This window comes from Phyllostomus hastatus, unplaced genomic scaffold (assembly GCF_019186645.2).
Source record: "Phyllostomus hastatus isolate PE091 unplaced genomic scaffold, TTU_PhHast_1.1 phas_contig_37, whole genome shotgun sequence".
Classification (NCBI taxonomy): Eukaryota; Metazoa; Chordata; class Mammalia; order Chiroptera; family Phyllostomidae; genus Phyllostomus; species Phyllostomus hastatus.
The window spans coordinates 11,686,695-11,705,895 of record NW_025333867.1 but is presented as its reverse complement, the minus strand read 5'-3'; the positions used below and the strand labels follow the sequence as shown (position 1 = coordinate 11,705,895).

The 19,201-nt window shown below is 35.5% G+C and overlaps 1 protein-coding gene and 1 non-coding gene across 4 annotated transcripts in view; one reads left to right on the top strand and one right to left on the bottom strand.

Annotated features, from left to right (window-relative positions):
• EXOC2 (exocyst complex component 2) overlaps positions 1–19,201 on the bottom strand; it is a 254,233-nt gene that overhangs the window by 66,695 nt on the left and 168,337 nt on the right. For all 3 annotated transcript variants that reach the window (XM_045841724.1, XM_045841722.1, XM_045841723.1), the window contains exons 18-22: positions 18,504–18,584; positions 17,991–18,050; positions 17,067–17,128; positions 14,048–14,114; positions 9,354–9,470 (exon numbers count right to left, since the gene is read on the bottom strand). In XM_045841724.1, coding sequence (XP_045697680.1) covers positions 9,354–9,470; positions 14,048–14,114; positions 17,067–17,128; positions 17,991–18,050; positions 18,504–18,584 — 387 coding nt within the window. The remainder of the gene's footprint in view (positions 1–9,353; positions 9,471–14,047; positions 14,115–17,066; positions 17,129–17,990; positions 18,051–18,503; positions 18,585–19,201) is intronic.
• LOC123820818 lies at positions 2,635–2,738 on the top strand. The gene has a single exon (XR_006786024.1). It is a non-coding gene; the product is annotated as a U6 spliceosomal RNA (small nuclear RNA).

Here is a 19,201-nt window from a genome sequence, read left to right as displayed (position 1 = left end):
AAAATCCACAGGGAACCAATAGTGAAGGGAAGGAAGCTGGGGTTCAAAATTACTGAATTGGAATGTAAAGAAGAAATAAATAGTCAACCAGAACAGAATGAAGAAAGAAGAATTCCAAAAAAATGAGGAGAGAATAAGAAGACTCTGGGACATCTCCAAATGTACTGCCAACATCTGAATCATAAGGATGCCAGAAGGAGAAGAACAAGAAATTAAAAACTTGTTTGAAAAAATAATGAAAGAAAACCTCCCTAATTTGGCAAAGGAAATAGACATACAAGTCCAAGAAGCACACAGTCCAAAACAAGTTAGACCCAAAGAGGAACACACCAAGACACATCATAATTAAAATGCCAAAGGTTAAAGATAAAGAAAGCATTTTAAAAGCAGCAAGAGAAAAGCAGAGAGATACCTATAAAGGAGCTCACTTAAGACTTTCAGCTGATTTCTCAAAAGAAACTTTGCAAACAAGAAGGAACTGGCAAGAAGTGTTGAAAAGTGATGAACGGAAATGACCTACAACCAAGATTACTCTATCCAGCAAAGCTGTAATTTAAAATTGAAGAGCAGATAAAGTGCTTCCCAGACAAGGTAAAACTAAAAGAGTTCATCATCACCAAGCCATTATTATATGAAATGTTAAAGAGATTTAAGAAAAAGAGGAACATCAAAACTATGAACATTAAAATAACAAACTCACAACTATCAACAACTGAATGTAAAAACAAAAACAAAAACAAACTAAGTAAACAACTAGAACAGGAAAAGAATCATAGAAATGGAGATCACATAGAAGATTATCAGCAGAGAGGGGAAAGGGGGATAATGAGGGCAAAGGTACAGGGATCCAGCAAAGCTTTCATTGAGACTGGAAGGACAGATACAGTGCTTCACAGATGAGGTCAAGTTAAAGGAGTACATCATCACCAAACCCTTATTACATGAAATGTTAAAGGGACTTAGATCTAAGAAAAAGAAGATTAAAAATATGAACAGTAAAATGACAACAAACTCACAACTATCAACAAATGAACCTAAAGGAAAAGAAGAACAACAAAAACAAAAACTAAGCAAACAACTAGAACAGGAACAGAATCAGAGAAATGGACATCACATGGAGGGATTTCAGTGGGGAGGGGGAAGGGAGGAATGGGGGGAAAGGCACAGGGAAGAAGCAGCATAATTTGTAGGCATAAAATAGGGAGAGATAAAAAATGGTATAGGAAACAGAGGACTCAGAGAACTTATATGTACAACCCATGGACATGAACTAAGGGGTGGGGGATGATAGTTGTGGGGGCAGGGTGGAGGGGAGATAAAGAGGCAAAAATTGGGGCAACTGTAATAGCATAATCAATAAAATATACTTAAAAAACTTAATGAAGATAAAATACATGATTTCCAAAGCTAACAACTGACTACATTAATTGGAGAAACTACTGGTCACTACTAATATTGAAATTAAGTGCAATTAAATACCTCAAAACACAGAGTAAAAATGTAAAGGGGTGTAATATGTGTATAAAAAGTCACCAATCTGTACACTTAAGATTTGTGTATTTTATTGTATACACAAAATTATACTTCAATTTTTAAAAAAGATTTATTTATATATTTTTAATAAATAGAAGGGTGAAAGAATGGGAAATATCAATGTGTGGTTGCCTCTCATGTGCCCCCTACGCAGGGCCTGGTCTGCAATCCAGGCAAATGCCCTAGACTGGAAATAGAACTAGCGACCCTTTGGTTCATAACCTGGTGCTCAATCCACTGAGCCACACCAGCCAGGGCTATACCTCATTTTTTTTTTAAAGGTTGGAAATAAATGGATGACTAGAAAGATACTAGGAAAATGAAACAAAAACAGTACAGGGGGAGCATTAATTTGTGACAAGGTGGAATTAAGGTAAATTGTACTCCATTAATTTTGTTGTGAAAATTTAATAAGACAATTTATGAAACTTGTGTACACATTTAAAGTACACAGCAAAAACTAGCAGCAATTATTATTATTTCAATTGCCTTGTTTCCACTAATGCCCTGGTCACACCAGCTATGAACACAGATGTTAACTAAGTATGTTTGACCCTACTTGAAATGTAACAGTAATGCACATCCATCATTAAAGCACTACCTGACAGTGATAGATGAAAGTTAAATGGAAAAATCCTGTCAAGGAAATCACTGTCTAACAGAAAAGAAAGACAAACATTCATAAAACTACCTGTTAAAAAAGATAAGGCTATTAAGGAAGCAGACAGAGAGTGTTTAAAGGGGCACTACTAAGAGGACTGAAAAGGATTCACAGAGAAGGTGATGCCTAAGGGTATGCTACCTACCCTTTTAGGTCAGGTGTCTCTAACTAAAACAGGGTACCTATCTAAATGAAAAAAAGTGGGACTCTTAATTTAATAATTATATACTCAGAAATAGCTGTATTCATTAAATTCCTACATATTAAAACTGGGCAGCACCTTTTAGAGTACTTCAAACAGTTGGTAGCAACTTATAGAAATACAGGATATATTAAGAGGCAGTATTTTGTTTTAAATATAGGAGCAATTAATACTTGTAAGAATCTACCATTATACTGTAACTTCCTTAGCAACAGTATGCACATCAAAATATATTCTTGTGCTCATTTTGGCAGCACATATACTAAAATTGGAATGATCTAGAGATTAGCATGGCCTCTGAGCAAGGATGACATGCAAATTTGAGAATCATTACATATTTTTTGTCAATTAATATTTGACAAAGGGGGCACAAGCATACAATAGAGTAAAAATAGTTTCTTCAATATACAGTGTTGAGAGAACTGGACTAGTACATGCAAAAAAATGCAACTAGACCACCAACATACACCATACACAAGAATAAAATCAAAATGGATAAAAGACTTAAATATACATTATGATACCACAAATATCCCGAAGGAAACATAGGCAGTAAAATTTCAGATATCCAATTAGCCAATATTTTTGCAGATATATCTCCTAGGGCAATGGACTACACCAAAATAAAAAGCTTCTGCACAGCTAGAAAAACCATCATCAAAATGAAAAAAGAAATGACTATATGGGAGACCATATTTGCCAATGATACATCAGAAAAGGGTTTAACCTCCAAAGTATATAAAGAACTAACACAACTCAACACCAGGATGACAAACAACCCAATTAAAAAATGGGCACCTACAAGAACTGGAGGAACAACAACAAAGACAGCCCAGGGCAAGTAGAAGGAAGGAAATAATCAAGATCACAGCAGAATTAAACAACATAGAGACTAAAGCAAAATTCTAAGGATCAATAAATCCAGGAGCTGGTTCTTTAAAAAGATAGACAAAACCAAGAAACCTTTAAGTAGACTCATCGAGAAAAAAAGAGAGGACCCAAATAAACACAATCAGAAAGGAAAGAGGAGAGATTACAATTGATACCACAGAAATACAAAGAATTGTAACAAATTACTACGAAGAACTATACGCCAAAAATTTGAAAACCAAGGTGAAATGGATGAATTTCTGGAAAAATATAATCTTCTAGAACTCAATGAAGAAGAAGCAGAAAGCCTGAAAAGACTGCTGTAATTGAAGCATCAATAAAAAAACTCCCAACACACAAAAGCCCTAGACCAGACAGTTTCACAGGAGAATTCTACAAAACATTTAAGGAAGAGCTAACCTGTATCCTTCACAGACTATTCCAAAAAATCCAAGAAGACAGAAAACTCCCAAACTCTTTTTATGAAGCCAGCATCATCCTAATCCCAAGATCAGAAAAAGACACAACCAAGAAAGAAAACTACAGGCCAACATCACTGATGAACATGGACACTAAAATCCTCAGCAAAGTACTGGCAAACCACATCCAGCAATACACTAAAAAGATCATACACCATGATCAAATGGGATTCATCCCAGGGATGCAATTATGGTACAATATTTGCAAATCAATAAACGTAATACATCACATAATAAAAGCAAGGACAAAAATCACATGATCATATCAACAGATGCAGAAAAAGCATTTGATAAGGGACAGTACCCATTTATGATCAAAACACTCAGCAAAGTGGGAACAGAGAGAGCATTCCTCAACCTGATAAAGGCCATATATGAGAGACCTACAGCCAACATTATACTCCATGGGCAAAAACTAAAAACTTTCCCACTCAGATCTTAAATATGAGTCACGATACCATAGAAGTCCTAGAAGAGAAGACAGGCAGATCTCAGATATTCCATGCAGAAATATTTTCACTGATATGTCCCCTAGAGGAAGGGACATAAAGGAAAGAATAAACAAATGGGACTTCATCAAAATAAAAAGCTTCTGCATGGCTAAAGAAAACATTAGCAAAATGAAAAAAGAACCAACTGTATGGGAAAACAGATTTGCCAGTGATATCTCAGACAAGGGTTTGGTCTCCAAAATATATAAAGAACTCACATGACTCCACAGCAGGAAGACAAACAATCCAATTAAAAAATGAGCAAAGGACTTGAACAGACACTTCTCCAAGGAGGACATACAGGGCCCAGAGACATATGAAAGGATGCTCGGCATCACTAGACATCAGAGAGATGCAAATTAAAACCACAATAAGATACAACCTCACACTGGTCAGAATTGCCATCATAAAGAAATTGACAAACAATAAGTGCTGGTGGGGTTGTGGAGAAAAGGGAACCCTACTGCACTGTTGGTGGGAATGCAAACTGGTGAAGCCTCTGTGGAAAACAGTATGGGATTTCCTCAAAAAACTAAAAATGGAATTGCCTTTTGACCCAGTAATTCCACTGCTGGGTTTATATCCTAAGAATCATGAAACACTAATTCAAAAGAACCTATGTACCCCAATGTTCATAGCAGCACAATATACAATAGCCAAGTGCTGGAAGCAGTCTAGGTGGCCATCAGTAAATGAATGGATCAATAAACTATGGTACATTTACAGAATGGAATACTATGCAGCAGAAAGAAAGAAGGAGCTTTTACCCTGTGCAACAATATGGATTGAACTGGAAGGTATTAGGCTAAGTGAAGTAAGCCAAGTGGTGAAAGACAAATACCATATGATCTCTCCTATAAGTGGAACCTAATTAACAAAACAAACTGACAAGCAAAATATAGCCAGAGACATTGAAATCAGTAGCTAACTGACAGTAACCAGAGGGGAGAGGAGAGGGAAATAATGTGGGAAAGAAGGGAAGGGTACATAAATGAACATGAATGAGGGACCCATGGAGGGAGCCAAAGGGGGGGTGGGATTGAAGGTGGGAGGTGGGCATGAGTAGGGTGGGGGAAAGTGGTGGTGGTAAAATGGGAGACAACTGTATTGAACATCAATAAGAAAAGGGAAAAAAAAAGAAAGACTAGGACATGTTTAAACAGCATTTTATATATGTAAAAAATATCCTTGTGCCCTGGCTGGTGTCACTCAGTGGATTGAGTGCGGGCTGGGAACCAAAGTGTTAGAGGTTCAATTCTCAGCCAGGGTACATGCCTGGGTTGCAGGCCATGGCCCCCAGCAACTGCACATTGATGTTTCTCTCTCTCTCTCTTTCTCCCTCCCTTCCCTCTCTAAAAATAAATAAATAAAATCTTTAAAAATATATCCTTGTAATTATATAATTACGGCTACCACAATTTTCTTTTGCTGTATTTCTAAGGGAAGAATTTTGTTCTTTATTTTAAGATATATGGTACTGGGCCAGAAAGTATTTTCAATTTAGAAAGAGAGAATTTAATGTTGAGTCCTGCTTTATTTTGCTAGTTATATGGGTCAAATCATTAACCTCACTGAGCATCCTTCTGTATGAAAAATAATGGAGTAAATACCTTAATTACTTTACAGGGTTATCCACATCAAATAAAATTATATATATATGAAATCATTCTAGCTTTAATTAATCACTGGTCACTAAATTTAATAAACTCTTAAAGCATAGTTATTTACGTACGACCCCTATATTTAAACTAATTCTACTTTTGAAGATGAACAAGATTTAGGAAAATAATACTGGTCATTTTCATCCTTCTACTGGTAAAAGTACCAATAAGAAAGCAGGAAGAAATATGCCAAGAAGAACCCTTTTCAAACCACCAGTGTGTACCTGGAGGGAGATCTGAAAATGTCTAGTGTTTGGTGGCACTATATTATGAGGCCCCAGTGAATTATTATTCTAAAAGCAGAAACAGAACAAAAGAATGGAAGCCAGAAGTATCACACTATCTGACTTCAAATTATACTACAGAGCCACAACAATCAAAGTAATGTGGTACTGGCAGAAAAACAGACACACAGACCAATGGAAAAGAATTGAGAGCCCAGAAATAAAACCACACGTATATGGGCAAATAATTGTTTAAAAAGGAGCCAAAAACATACAATGGGGAAAAGAAAACCTCTTCAATAAATGGTGCTGGGAAAAAATGGAAAGCCACATGCAAAAGAATAAAGCTAGATTACAGTTTTTCCCATGTACAAAAATTCATTCAAAATGGATCAAAGACTTAAATATAAGATCTGAAACAATAAAGTACATAGAAGAAAACATAGGTACTAAACTTATGGATCTGGGTCATAGAGAACATTTTATGAATTTGACCCCACAGGCAAGGGAAGTAAAGGCAAAAGTAAATGAATGGGGTTACAGTAAACTAAAAAGTTTCTGTACAGCAAAAGAAACTGACAACAAAGCAAAAAGGCAATCAATCAAATCGGAGATGATATTTGCAAACAATAGCTCTGAGAAAGGGGTAATATCCAAAATATATAAAGAACTCATACAACTCAACACCAAACAAGCAAATGATCCAATTAAAAAAAATGGACAGAGAACTTGAACAGACACCTTTCCCAAGAAGACATACAACAGCCAACAGATATATGCAATAGTGTTCAATTCACTACCTATCAGGGAAATGCAAATCAAAACTACAATAAGATATTGCCTCACACCTGTTTGAATGAATATTATCAACAAGTGTTGGAGAGGTTGTAGAGAAAAAGAAACCCTCATTCACTGTTGGTAGTAATGTAAACTGGTACTGCCACTATGGAAAACAATATAGCAGTTCCTCAAAAACTTAAGAATAGAGTTACCATATGACCCAGCAATCTTCTGGGTATTTAACCAAAAAACTCAAAAACATTTATTGGTAAAGATATATGCACCCCTATATTTATTGCATAATTATTCATTGTGGCCAAGACATGGAGACAACCAAAGTGTCCTTCAGTGGATGATTGGATAAAGATGTGTACAATGGAATACTACTTAGCCACAAGAAAAGATGAAATACTGCCATCTGTGATAACATATATGAGCCTTTAGAATATTATGCTAAGTGACATAATCAGAAAAAGCTAACAACTGTATGATTTCACACATATGTGGGATATAAAACTGAAACAGTTTAGTGGTTACCAAAGAAAAGACAAGTAGGAAGGTAGTAAAGGGTAAAAGGGGCCAAATATATGGTGGCAAGAGGATTTGACTTTGGGTGGTAGGCACACAATGTCCATTGTGTATGTATACAGATTATGTATCATAGTAATGTACACTTGAAACCTATGTGATCCTATTAACCAATATCACCCCAATAAATTTAACTTTTAAAAAATGGACACCAAATTATGAACATGACCTATCTGCCCCATGATTTTTCAAGGATCTCACCTCAAGAATTATCTGTGATCTGAAAATGAAACTATGAAAAATGCACAGAAGTTGGCACCCTCTTTTCCCTTAATGCAAAAATATATTTTACTTGGCTGATATCATAAAATTAATGAATTTATTCATAACAAGCAGAATCAATAAACTATAATCTAAATCTAGTTTACTATTTATACAAGTGAATAATTTCAAATGATTCACAGGGCAACTAAAAAAATTCCAAATTCTAAATGTAAAAAAAATAGCCTACCATTTATTCTAAGCTGCATCCCTCCCCCAACAATCCTTCGTATTATTGTGGTCTCAAAATGATTTGGACAAAGACTAGGAAGGATATATAAGCTTATTTATATGTCACTTTCATGCTACCTTTTACTGATAAAACCACGGCAATAGAGAGTCCCTCCTTATAACTTTGTAAAAACCTAAAGAAGACCAAATTTACTGCTGCTGCTATATATGTAATTCCTAATCATTTCATATACTTTTTAAATGATAAAAACCTCTCCCATAAATATACTGTCATTATTGTTATTGCATAAAAACAAAGTGTCTACTTTTTACTGCAAGAGAGCACTCTGCAATTCTTAACACAAAACTTTCTGGAAATAAACTCAACTTTTGGCCCTACAGCCTTAGATCATAATATTTCTCATCAGAATGATTAATCTTTACAAAAAGCCAGGAAAGGACAGAGCCACCCACTTTTATATTTTCATTCTTTGAGAAAAAAATCCCAATCTAGCTCATGAACTAGAACCATCATTTGTAAAAAGTATGTAATCCCTCAAGAGTACCTTTTGATTATAAGATTAACAAGATCATTATCTTTCTTATTTTTTGCACTGAGAAAAGTATATTGACATTAAAAGTGGTTCGAGCTTAGTTTTACTTAGAAATCTGATAAACCTTTGCCCAGAAACCAACTAACCTTTAATAACAAAGTTACTTCATTTTTTCCTTTTCTGCTTACTTGAAAGAACATAAACAACCAAGTATAACTTTTTAAAAAACCTCCTCCATTGATACAGGACTCATCTTCATTCAACCTTGTTATATCCATGGATTAGAGTCTTGGAGAGTATGTGTTTTTCAGGTAAGATATTAAACAAGGTATGAAGCTTCCTACAACTGTTGTAAGCCATCGTGTGTGCGTGCACACCCAAGCACCTGTGTGGCTGCTTAAGTAGTAAAACAAAAGGATCACTGCAGACAAATGGAAAGGGAAAGAGGAAAAAGTGTGAATAAGTAGAAAGAGAAACTTTCTCCAGGCTCAGGGAGTCTGCTATTGGCTATAAGTAAAAGCTTTAATCTAAAAGGAGCCAGAGTTGAGATGATTCTTAAAGATTTGGGTTTTATGCCTTTCCATCATTATTTTCTTCCCTCACTTATGAACAGCTTAAGTGGGAGTAAATGAGTTCTAACCTTGAGGAAACTTTGCTCTAGAGAAAAGCAGAAAGTATTAATTATTCAAGCTGAGATATGAGAAGGACAGGAGTCATTTAAAAATAGGGTGGGGTGAAAATGGGGAAGGAATATGGGTGTGAGGAGGGCAAATAGAGGGAAAAGTATAGGAAAGTAAAAGAAAGAGGGTGCTGAGAAAATAGTATGGAAACTAAAATGATAAAACAATCAACTTGTTCACTTAACATAATTCATTTACCTGTGTTATTTTTTCTATCCCCTGGAAGTTGTGCTTTTCAAAATGTTCTGCTATATTTAGGAAGGTGTGACGTTCTAGGTAGCAGCAATTACTTAGGACTATCAAAAGTTGCTGTTCCTAAAAGCAAAACAAATTTTTAGAAAATTACATTTATAGTAACAAATTGAGAGTCTAACAAGTATCATTTATCACTTATTAAGTTTAATTATCCCTGGTGTTTAATATCAACATTCAACACTTTGGTGTTCTTTGGCTCCTTCTTTTGCAATATTAACATAGAAACACACAATTCTATAATTCTACTAAGTGCTCATTAATATATAAGACACTAAAGAGTCAAATAATATTCCCTTGATTGATGAAACACAGTTAACTAGTAAAGTAGGATCAGCTATTGTTCTTATGAAAGGGGTTCATGTTATAAGTTATTTTACTTAATTCTTTGTGTACAAAATTAGCTATAAAGTGAATATTTTTAAGTGACTACAAAAATTGTAGAAACCTTAGAAAACAGTTTAAAAGAGAATTATAATATAATCTATGTGATAGGCTTCTTCAAAAACTTGGATCTTCACAGAATGTTTTATGTAGAACAGTCTCCCTCTTTTCAGTAGTGAAGGCACAGAGTGTAGGGGACTCTGCCCCAATGACAGGATTAGAGAGGACTAGAGCCCCATGGTGTGTACTCTCCATAGTTATACCTACTTAAAGTAATTTCTCATCAAAATTACAGACCCCAATGCTGATAAATAAAACATCTTTTACAGTTCATAAGAACTCTTTTTGTAAACAGAATTCCAGGAATGGCATCTATCACTGCTATTGTGGCTAACAGAAAGCACTTTCTCTGTGCTCTGTCAGGTTTAACAGCATTCTCTGGAACAAATGTGACTAATTTAGGGCCTCAGTTTAAGATCCCTTGACTAAAAACTAAGGCAGAAACCACTTTCCAGGAAAAGTTCTCACCCATATATGTTTCCTGTTTCATATGTAATCAGAATAACTTATGTTAAAGTCAATATGATAAATATGGAAATAAATAGGCCCCTGTCCTTTAAGGTATTCAAACCACAGATAAAATGTACTCTTTAAACTCAACTGCCAAGTACAGATTATCTCTCTTAATAATATCATTTAGCCCCACCAAAAGTTTTAAAACTTTCTAAATTTAAAAGCATTTAATATTTGATATGTTCATGTATTTAATATGTCCCAATCTTTATTTCTAGTAGAGTGTAGTCTACTGAATGCCTTTTCAGGTTATCAACAAATATAATTAAAAGGCCAAGAAATTATTAAGGTACCTTCAAGCAAATGAAACATTGTTGATAGCCCTGATAACCTATGGATGGTAAATGGAGTACAGAAAAAGGTAAAGAAGGTTATGGTATATATGCTCCTCCTCCACACTTTGAATTTAAATGGCAAGTAAAAATCAGAAAGAGAGCAGTGAACAGCAATGGAAAGGTGCACAGGTGAGGCTGGGATATTCCCTCCTGCCCTAGATCTGGTGTTATCCTTATGTGGTCCTTGTAAAGCACATGAAGTAAAGTAAACATAGTATCTATCTCACTAGCCACTCTAAACATGCTGCACTCCTTGAAATTCTCATCTGGACTTAATTGCCTTATCCTTCAAAAGTCTTTCCTACAAATATTACCCTTATCTAGGAGTCCACCTGAGCCTGCTGCATCTTCTAACCCCTATTAATTAACTATCTTTAGTTGAAAGAAAATGGTTCTTCCCATAAAATGGAAAAACTATTTGGGTGATTTAAAGTCTTACCCTTAGTAAGTATCCCCCCTCAAATCTAACCAATCAGAAGAAATAAAAAGTAGAAAGAACTGAATAACACAATCAAATAATCAAACGTTTTTAACAACTTAGATAAAGATACATGTTTGAAAATAACAACCCAATTTATGAAAGGGAGAACTTGCAGATTAAGGACTATAGCCCTACGTATTATTTTAATTATTCCTCACCAATCTCTGAGGTATAGGCATGACCATCTCAATTTTGTCCAGGAGAAAACTGGATACCCTCAGTAATATGCCCAAGGTTATTCAATTAATAAGAAGCAGATAAGGAAAAACCAGTGTCTGCTAACTTCAAACCTAGACCTCTTTCTACCATAATCGCCTCTGCTGAATAACAGAATAAGACCTTAAGAAGATCTCAATAATCTGGGCCAAATATAACAAGATACCATGGGAGGAGAAAACTAAGGAAATGAATTTGGTATAAAATACATAATTTTTACAAAATAAAATGGAAGAGATAAGGTACCATGAGTAGCAGAAGCAAGTATGAAATGTGGGGTTTGGTTCACAGCAAGCTCAATATAAGTCAACAGAGAGATGTAATCTAATGTGTGGTTCTGGCTGCTTCCCAGTAGTCAGGGTCACATTGGAGTTGGGGATCCACTCTTGAAGAAGGACCAAAGTAGACTCAGGGGAGAACCACCACATCAAGTGACTACAAGCACATGAACTGGGAGACATCTATATAATTTAGAGTGTTAGTAAGGAGAAGGGAAGATTCCAAGCACATAGCAGCTGTTTTCAAAACACTGTAAAGATTATCATGTAATGGAGGGAAAAGGGGGAAGGGTTTACAGGAATACCTATAAAGGACACATGGACAAAACCAAAGGGGGGTAGGATCAAGGATGGGAAGTGGGGATGGCTGGGGTGGGGGTAGTGGTCTAGGGAAATGGAGACAATTGTACTTGAACAACAATTGAAAAAAATTAAAAAAAATAAAGAAATTAGGCTTGTTCTAAAAGACATAAAAAAGCATACACAGTTGGTCAGATAGCTGGCAAGGCCTTTCTCAATTTAGAAGGATCTTTCCTCCAGCTCATGTCCTTCTCTAGTCCTCTTTGTTCACAATGGAAAGGATGGCTTAAACTCTCCACAGAAACTTCTTCAGCTCCCATTCACTCTTGTCCTACAGATGGCCCTTGAGTGGTCCAATGATGTGCTTCTCACATTGCCATACATGGCCTCCTAATTGCCAAGGTTATGAGGTTCTAGTTTTCATCTGATCTAACCTGATACTCCTTCAGTCTAAGAGACTCTTAAATATTCCTTTGTTTAAATACTTTTTCCATTTGTCTCAGGAACATTTCTCTATGAGAATATCCTTCTCTCTGATTATTCCTTCACAGAAAATTTCAAGGCCTCTGCTCCTAGACATCCTTTAAATATTGGTACCCCCATATTATTTTTGTATATTTGGCCCTTCTCTTAATCTACTACTGTTTTTAATGGTATTGTCACCCATCCCCAGGCCTTATTTTGCCAATTCATAAATCTATACCTAGACTTCTCTCCTGGGGTCCAAGTAAGCACAGCTAATCTGCCACTACATATCTCTACCTGAATGACACTTGTTCAATACATCTAGACCTAAACCAAATTTTTAGTCTTTCTTTAAAACCGTTTTTTTAAAGATTTTATTTATTTTTAGAGAGGGAAGGGAGGGAGAAAGAGAGAGAGAGAGAGAAACATCAATATGCAGTTGCTGGGGGCTGTGGCCTGCAACCCGGGTATTTGGCCTGACTGGGAATCGAAGCTGTGACACTTTGGTTCGCAGCCTGCATTCAATCCACTGAGCTATGCCAGCCAGGGCTTAGAATCGTTTTTCTTCCTAAATTCTCTTTGTCAATCCATTAACTAATAGATTTTATTAAAAATTACTTTGATTAAGGCCCTGGCTGGCGTAGCTCAGTGGATTGAGTGCGGGCTGCGAACCAAAGTGTTGCAGGTTTGATTCCCAGCCAGGGTACATGCCTGGGTTGCAGGCCGTGACTCCCAGCAACCACACATTGATGTTTCTCTCTCTCTCTCTCCCTCCCCTCTCTAAAAATAAATAAATAAAATCTTTAAAAATTACTTTGATTAAATTATACTTTTCCCAATATAGCAAATTGCTTATTTAGGAATTCATATTTATAAATATAAAAATGCAGAAATGATATAGGGCAGAAAATTCAGGCCCTATGTTTCCTTTCTTGAGTGATACACATATACACATACACCCATCCTTCAAGCTAAAGACAGAACAGAGAAAGTTATTTGTTTTTAAGATAGCTGGAGTTTTCATTTCAACAGCTAAGTTTATATGTGATAAAGTTATGTTTGTGAATCATCCCTAAATACACGTATATATTTTTAAAGTGTGTGTGTACATATGTATATATACACATACCTATATTCATATATATATATACATATATATGTACTTGTGTGTGTGCATGTTTGGCTTTGTTTTTGCCACAGAACTCTGTGTTCAAATGAAATGCTATTAGGGAACTTACAGAAATAAAACAGAGAAAAGTAGAGCTTCTTTGGTTAAAGAGGAAAAATGTGGAGGAACTCTCTATACCAGGGAACTGCTAGGACATCTAATTCACACTCAAGAACCTGCATGATGCAGAGAATAGATGGAACTAGTTAAGTTGCAACTTCATCTAAAAAGATTTTAAGTGAAGAATATATATGAAGTTATATTTTTACTAACATTTTCACAAAATAAAACACAACTCCAAAGTAAAGAGTAGTAAGTTACAGCACCAATAAGCAGGTAATTTAGACAGATTATGAAATAATCTATGTAACTGTCATTACATAGTTTTAAAATGACATGTTTTACTCTCTATTTATCATCTTAAGTATCAGCTTACTTACAGAAGTCAAACTGAAGTCTTCATGAATACTTCCAAACAAATCAGGAGAAGAAACATCAATAGAAAGACTAGATATAAAACAAGAAAGAGAACAATCAAAATAATAAAATAAAAATGCTAATGTAAAGTTATATGTCAACTCTATCAATAAAATATGCAATGAGCCTTATGTTAATTTGACTTTAAAATATATTGGTCAGTTCTCTAGGTAATGGGAGTCAAGATAGCAGAGTAGGTAGATCCTTAGCTCACCTCCTCACATGGACACACCAAAACTATAACTAAATATAGAGCAATCTTCACTGGGAACAATCTGAAGACTAGTTGATCAGGTTTTTCTACAGCTCAGGATATAAAAAAAAAAGCCACATCTAGATGAGTAGGAGGGCAGAGATGCAGGCTGGTGAGGACCCATATACCCAGTGTGGTGCTTCACAAGTGGAAGGGATACCATAACCACAGTGGTCCTCCTGAATACAGAGGGGTCTGAATCCCACACCAGGTGACCCTACCCAGAGGATTTACACCTGGAAGAGGAAGCCCTCATAATATATGGCTTTGAGAGCCAACAGGGCTTTCCAGGAATGAAAGACTCCACTCTTTAAGGGCTCAAGTGCAATACAAACTCACTCAGTACAAGTCCCAACACTGAGGCAGCAGCTGGAAAAGTACCTGAATCAACCATGCAGGAATTATATTAACTAGCTTTAGGGTAAGCAGTCACCCTAAAGGGAACAATGGGAACTTTCTCCAGAGACCCAAGTGTTGGCAAATGCCATTATTTCTTTGTTTCTTCTATTTCACTCTCCTTCAACCTAGCCTGGCTGGCATAAGCCAGTGCAAATTCTGACGCTCTCTATACCTACACCCTACCCCAGCATTCATCAGAGGTCACATCCCAGGTTTTTCTCCAAGCCAAAATGACTTCAAAGTGGCTCCAAACAAAGCATGTGCCTCAACCTGCTCTGAAGTCCGATCTAAGCAGCTCTACCACTAACACAGCTGGCAGGTGAACTAGGCCAAAAGCAAACTCCCTCTCAAATAGCTCCAGGATCAGCACAACCAGCATAGAGCCTTGACCAGCACCAGAGCCTCCCCAAAGTGGCTCCAACTCTGGAGGGCCAGCCCCTTCATGAAAGATCATCCTCAGCAGTCATAGCCAATTCTCACATCCAGCTGGCCTGGGGACACCCCCCACACAGGAGTTCCAACAGCAATTATAGTGCAACTACAAAAAGAAGGGTGCACACAATCCACACAGGGTCATTCCTGGAGCATGTAGCTCTGGTGACAAGGAAGAATTGCACCACTGGGCCCCAAAGGTCACCTTGTACATAAGGCCACTCTTTCAAGGCTGATAGATGTAGCTGATCTATCTAATACATAGAAACAAACAAAGAGATATAGGCAAAATGAGGAAGCAAACAAATATATTCCAAAAAAAGGGATAAAACACCAGGGGAAAAAATACTAAATGAAATGGAGATAAGCAATCTATCGAAAAAAGAGTTCAAAGAATGGTTATGGAAATGCTCAATGAACCTGGAAGAGGAATGGATGAACTCAGTGAAAACTTCAACAAAGAGATAGAAAAAAATAATAATTAGAACTAAGAATACAATAAATAAAATTGTTATTACCATAAATACAGGAGGGAATACCATAAATCTACTCCTTAATTTAAAGACATAACAGAATCATAATAAACACCTTAATAGGAATTCCCTTCTTTAAACCTCACCAACATATTTTAGAATTCATATGGCAGACTTAAGGATGAAAATATCAAATACTTTAAAACAGAAGCATTTAATAATTAGTAAAGATACCAATCTGAAAAATGTCAAAAGAATAATGATAATGAAAAACACAACCTGATAGAAAATATAGATGAATGGAACAGAATACAGAGCTCAGAAATACACTGCACTATATATTAAAATTCAATAATGTATGAAACAAAAAATATAACAAAATAATAGGAGGGAAAGATGTATTTACTTATATAGTTATTTATTTTTTTAAGATTATATTTATTTATTTTTAAAGAGAGGGGAAGGGAGAGAGAGGGGGAGAAACTTCAAGGTGTGTTTGCCTCTCACACACCCCCTACTGGGGACCTGGCCTGCAACCCAGGCATGTGCCCTGACTGGGAATTGAACTAGCGGCCTTTTGAATCAAAAGCACTCCATCCACTGAGCCACACCAGTCAGGGGAAGGAAAGATTTACTCAATGAATCGTATCAGGGAACTGATTAACAATACAAATTCCTGGTGGTGGATTAATGTGTTAAACATACAAAAACAAATTAAGCAAAAACTAGAAGAATTAAGTATTTATTAGGTCTCAGAGAGGTGATTGCCTTCTATACTGAGGGGAAAAAACCACTACCAGGAAATAGGCAAATAGGTAAAACTTTGGAATTTTTCAAGTATGAATTTAACAGGCATTTATTTCAGTATTATATGTGTCAAAGCATAAATTTTAGGTGCACAAAAGTTGTATGTCCCAATGTCATTCAGAAAAGCTAGATTTTAAAAAATCCTACAGAACTTTATTATAAAAGAATTATCACATGGATTTGTAAATATCAAGAATCAAGGTTTGCTCCTTGTAGCCCAAATAAGCCTAAACCAGAATTAACCCCACTAACATAATTAGTTTTTAACAAGAGTATTAGTAGAATCCTCTATACTCGAATTGTGAACATTAACACAAAGAAGTTATATATTTTAAGTTTTTACTCTGTTATTTACTGTGTAAAACTTCTTAATTTGGCTAATTAGTGAGCTAATCCTGTGTTCAGTTTGCTCAACATGTCTCTAGTAATGCTAAGATGAGCTTAAAAGTGAAAGAAATTATGGGAAGAATATAGGTCAAATGTGGAAAAATATAACTTTAATATAAATATTTGTCTCTCTTATTGGAAGTCTTAGGATATAAGGCCAATTACAGAACATCAGCCTGTATTTTTAATCCTTCTAAATGCAAGAATGAGATTAATTTCAGTTTTACTTACTGTGTAGTATCTCCATCTCCATCAGGCTTAATGCTCAATTGTTCCAGACAATATATAAAAATCTAAGTCAAAAAAAATAACAAGTTTCAGTGACATGACCTCTTAGATTCTAATTCATTTGAACATTAAAAATAATTTTATGTAAATAAAAAATCAAGAAATACATATCTTTATAAGAGCGTACCTATAAGCTATCTTTATAGGTATCTCCCATAAGTGATATTATATCCACCAATGTATATTACATAAATAAGAGACAATTAAAACACCGATATTTTTATCCAACTATTGAGTTCTTGCATATATTTTAGGAAAAACAACTTTTCCTTTCCCTCATTCATTCGCTTGCATGTTCAACTTTATGTGCCCACATAGCACGGGTCCCAAAGGACTTCACACCTGGACACCAAATAAAACAACTATGATGTCATTCAAGCTTTTATTTACTTATTTTTAGACAGAGGGGAAGGGAGGGAGAAGGGGAAGGAGAGAAACATCAGTGTGTGGTTGCCTCTTACACGTCCTGCACTGGGGACCTGGCCAGCAACCCAGGCATTTCTTTGACTGGGAATTGAACTGGAGATCCCCTCAGTTCTTAGGCTGGCACTCAATCCACTGAGCCACACCAGCCAGGGCCTATCATGTAATGTAATCAGTGCTCTAACAGAAATTTATGTAAAGTCCCATGAGAACACAAAACAGGGGAACATAATATAAATGAAATATTAAGGTATTACTAAAAGAAACTGGAATTTTACCTTGAACTTTGTTTTGTTACATGACTTACTATAAACTATCATATACAGATAAAAAAGAATACATATTTAATATAGTATATGTTTATACATATATTCTAAATAAGAGAGGGCTGACAAATGATTTGCATTATTTCACGCTCAGGGTATCAGTGCTTTTATTTATTACCTGCATGATATTGATGCTTAGTTGGCAAACTTCCTCCTGTGTTTTAGGTTGTTGAAATACCTGTCAGGAAGAATTTTGGTGAAAAATTTTGGACTTTGCTAAGAAAACACAACTTCTGTTTACAAAGTTCAATATAAAAAGTTAACACATGGAAAACTACCTCTAGTCTGTGTAATCTATTCTGAAAAAGAACTGTGAATGAAGACCTGGACTATAGGAAGTATTTCAATCTATAGTGATTCTGTCCTGAGAAGATGTTGACATAGAGCTGCTTAATTGTTTACTCTATATACAAAGTGTTAACATTGCCAAGTAGCCTGCCTGCAACACTTACACTCACATCTTTAATTTCCATCAGCCTCTCTTGGAATCAAGAAATCAACAGTCTATATAGTTACAAGCAGTCAAGAGGGAAAAGCTCTTGTGTGAAATGACTCAAAACTTTACAACTGTGATTCAGAACGGTTCACCGGGAAAGTCTGAAATAGAGGTTGAATGTAACAGAACACTTACACTGGCTTCTCCGGGCTTGCAGTCTAGGACTCCTTTAAGTGATTGCAGAGAATGTACAATGCACTGTTCAAACTGATATGGCTAGAGGGGAAAAATATATATCTTAAAATTCAAAGGAAGCATTAGTTATTAGGACATTTAAACGAAGTGAATATGGTTAACAACTCTCAATTTTTCAAATTCATGGAACAGAACAGAGATACAAATAATCCAGTCATGGAGATTTAGTTTTTCCATTTTTTGTACTGGATATTTAAAAATGTCTGAATCTTGCAACTCTCATACCCATCTAATTCAATAAGAACAGAAGTCAGGTATAACTAAAATTTTCCTTCAAAATTCTACTATTCTGAGAGGAAACTGACATAATAAAAAGCAAACACATATAATGATTTTATATTTTAAACCCTGCTTGCAAGGTATAGTCTGAATGTACTCCATCTCTTAGATCTTCCACAACTCTGCTACTGTTCGAGACAATTTAATGTTAACACTGATCCAGAAAAGATCCGGGATCTTTAATTTGAAAAGTCAATATAATCATTTTCTACATACATTAAATTAGGAAATGAAACTTCAAAAACATGCAACAAATGGCATTCAATGAATTTCAATGAATTCTAACATCTTAGCTTCTAACTGTATTTAAGGTATTATTCTGTGCCAAACATTTGCTAGGTAACAGGGATATAAGAGTA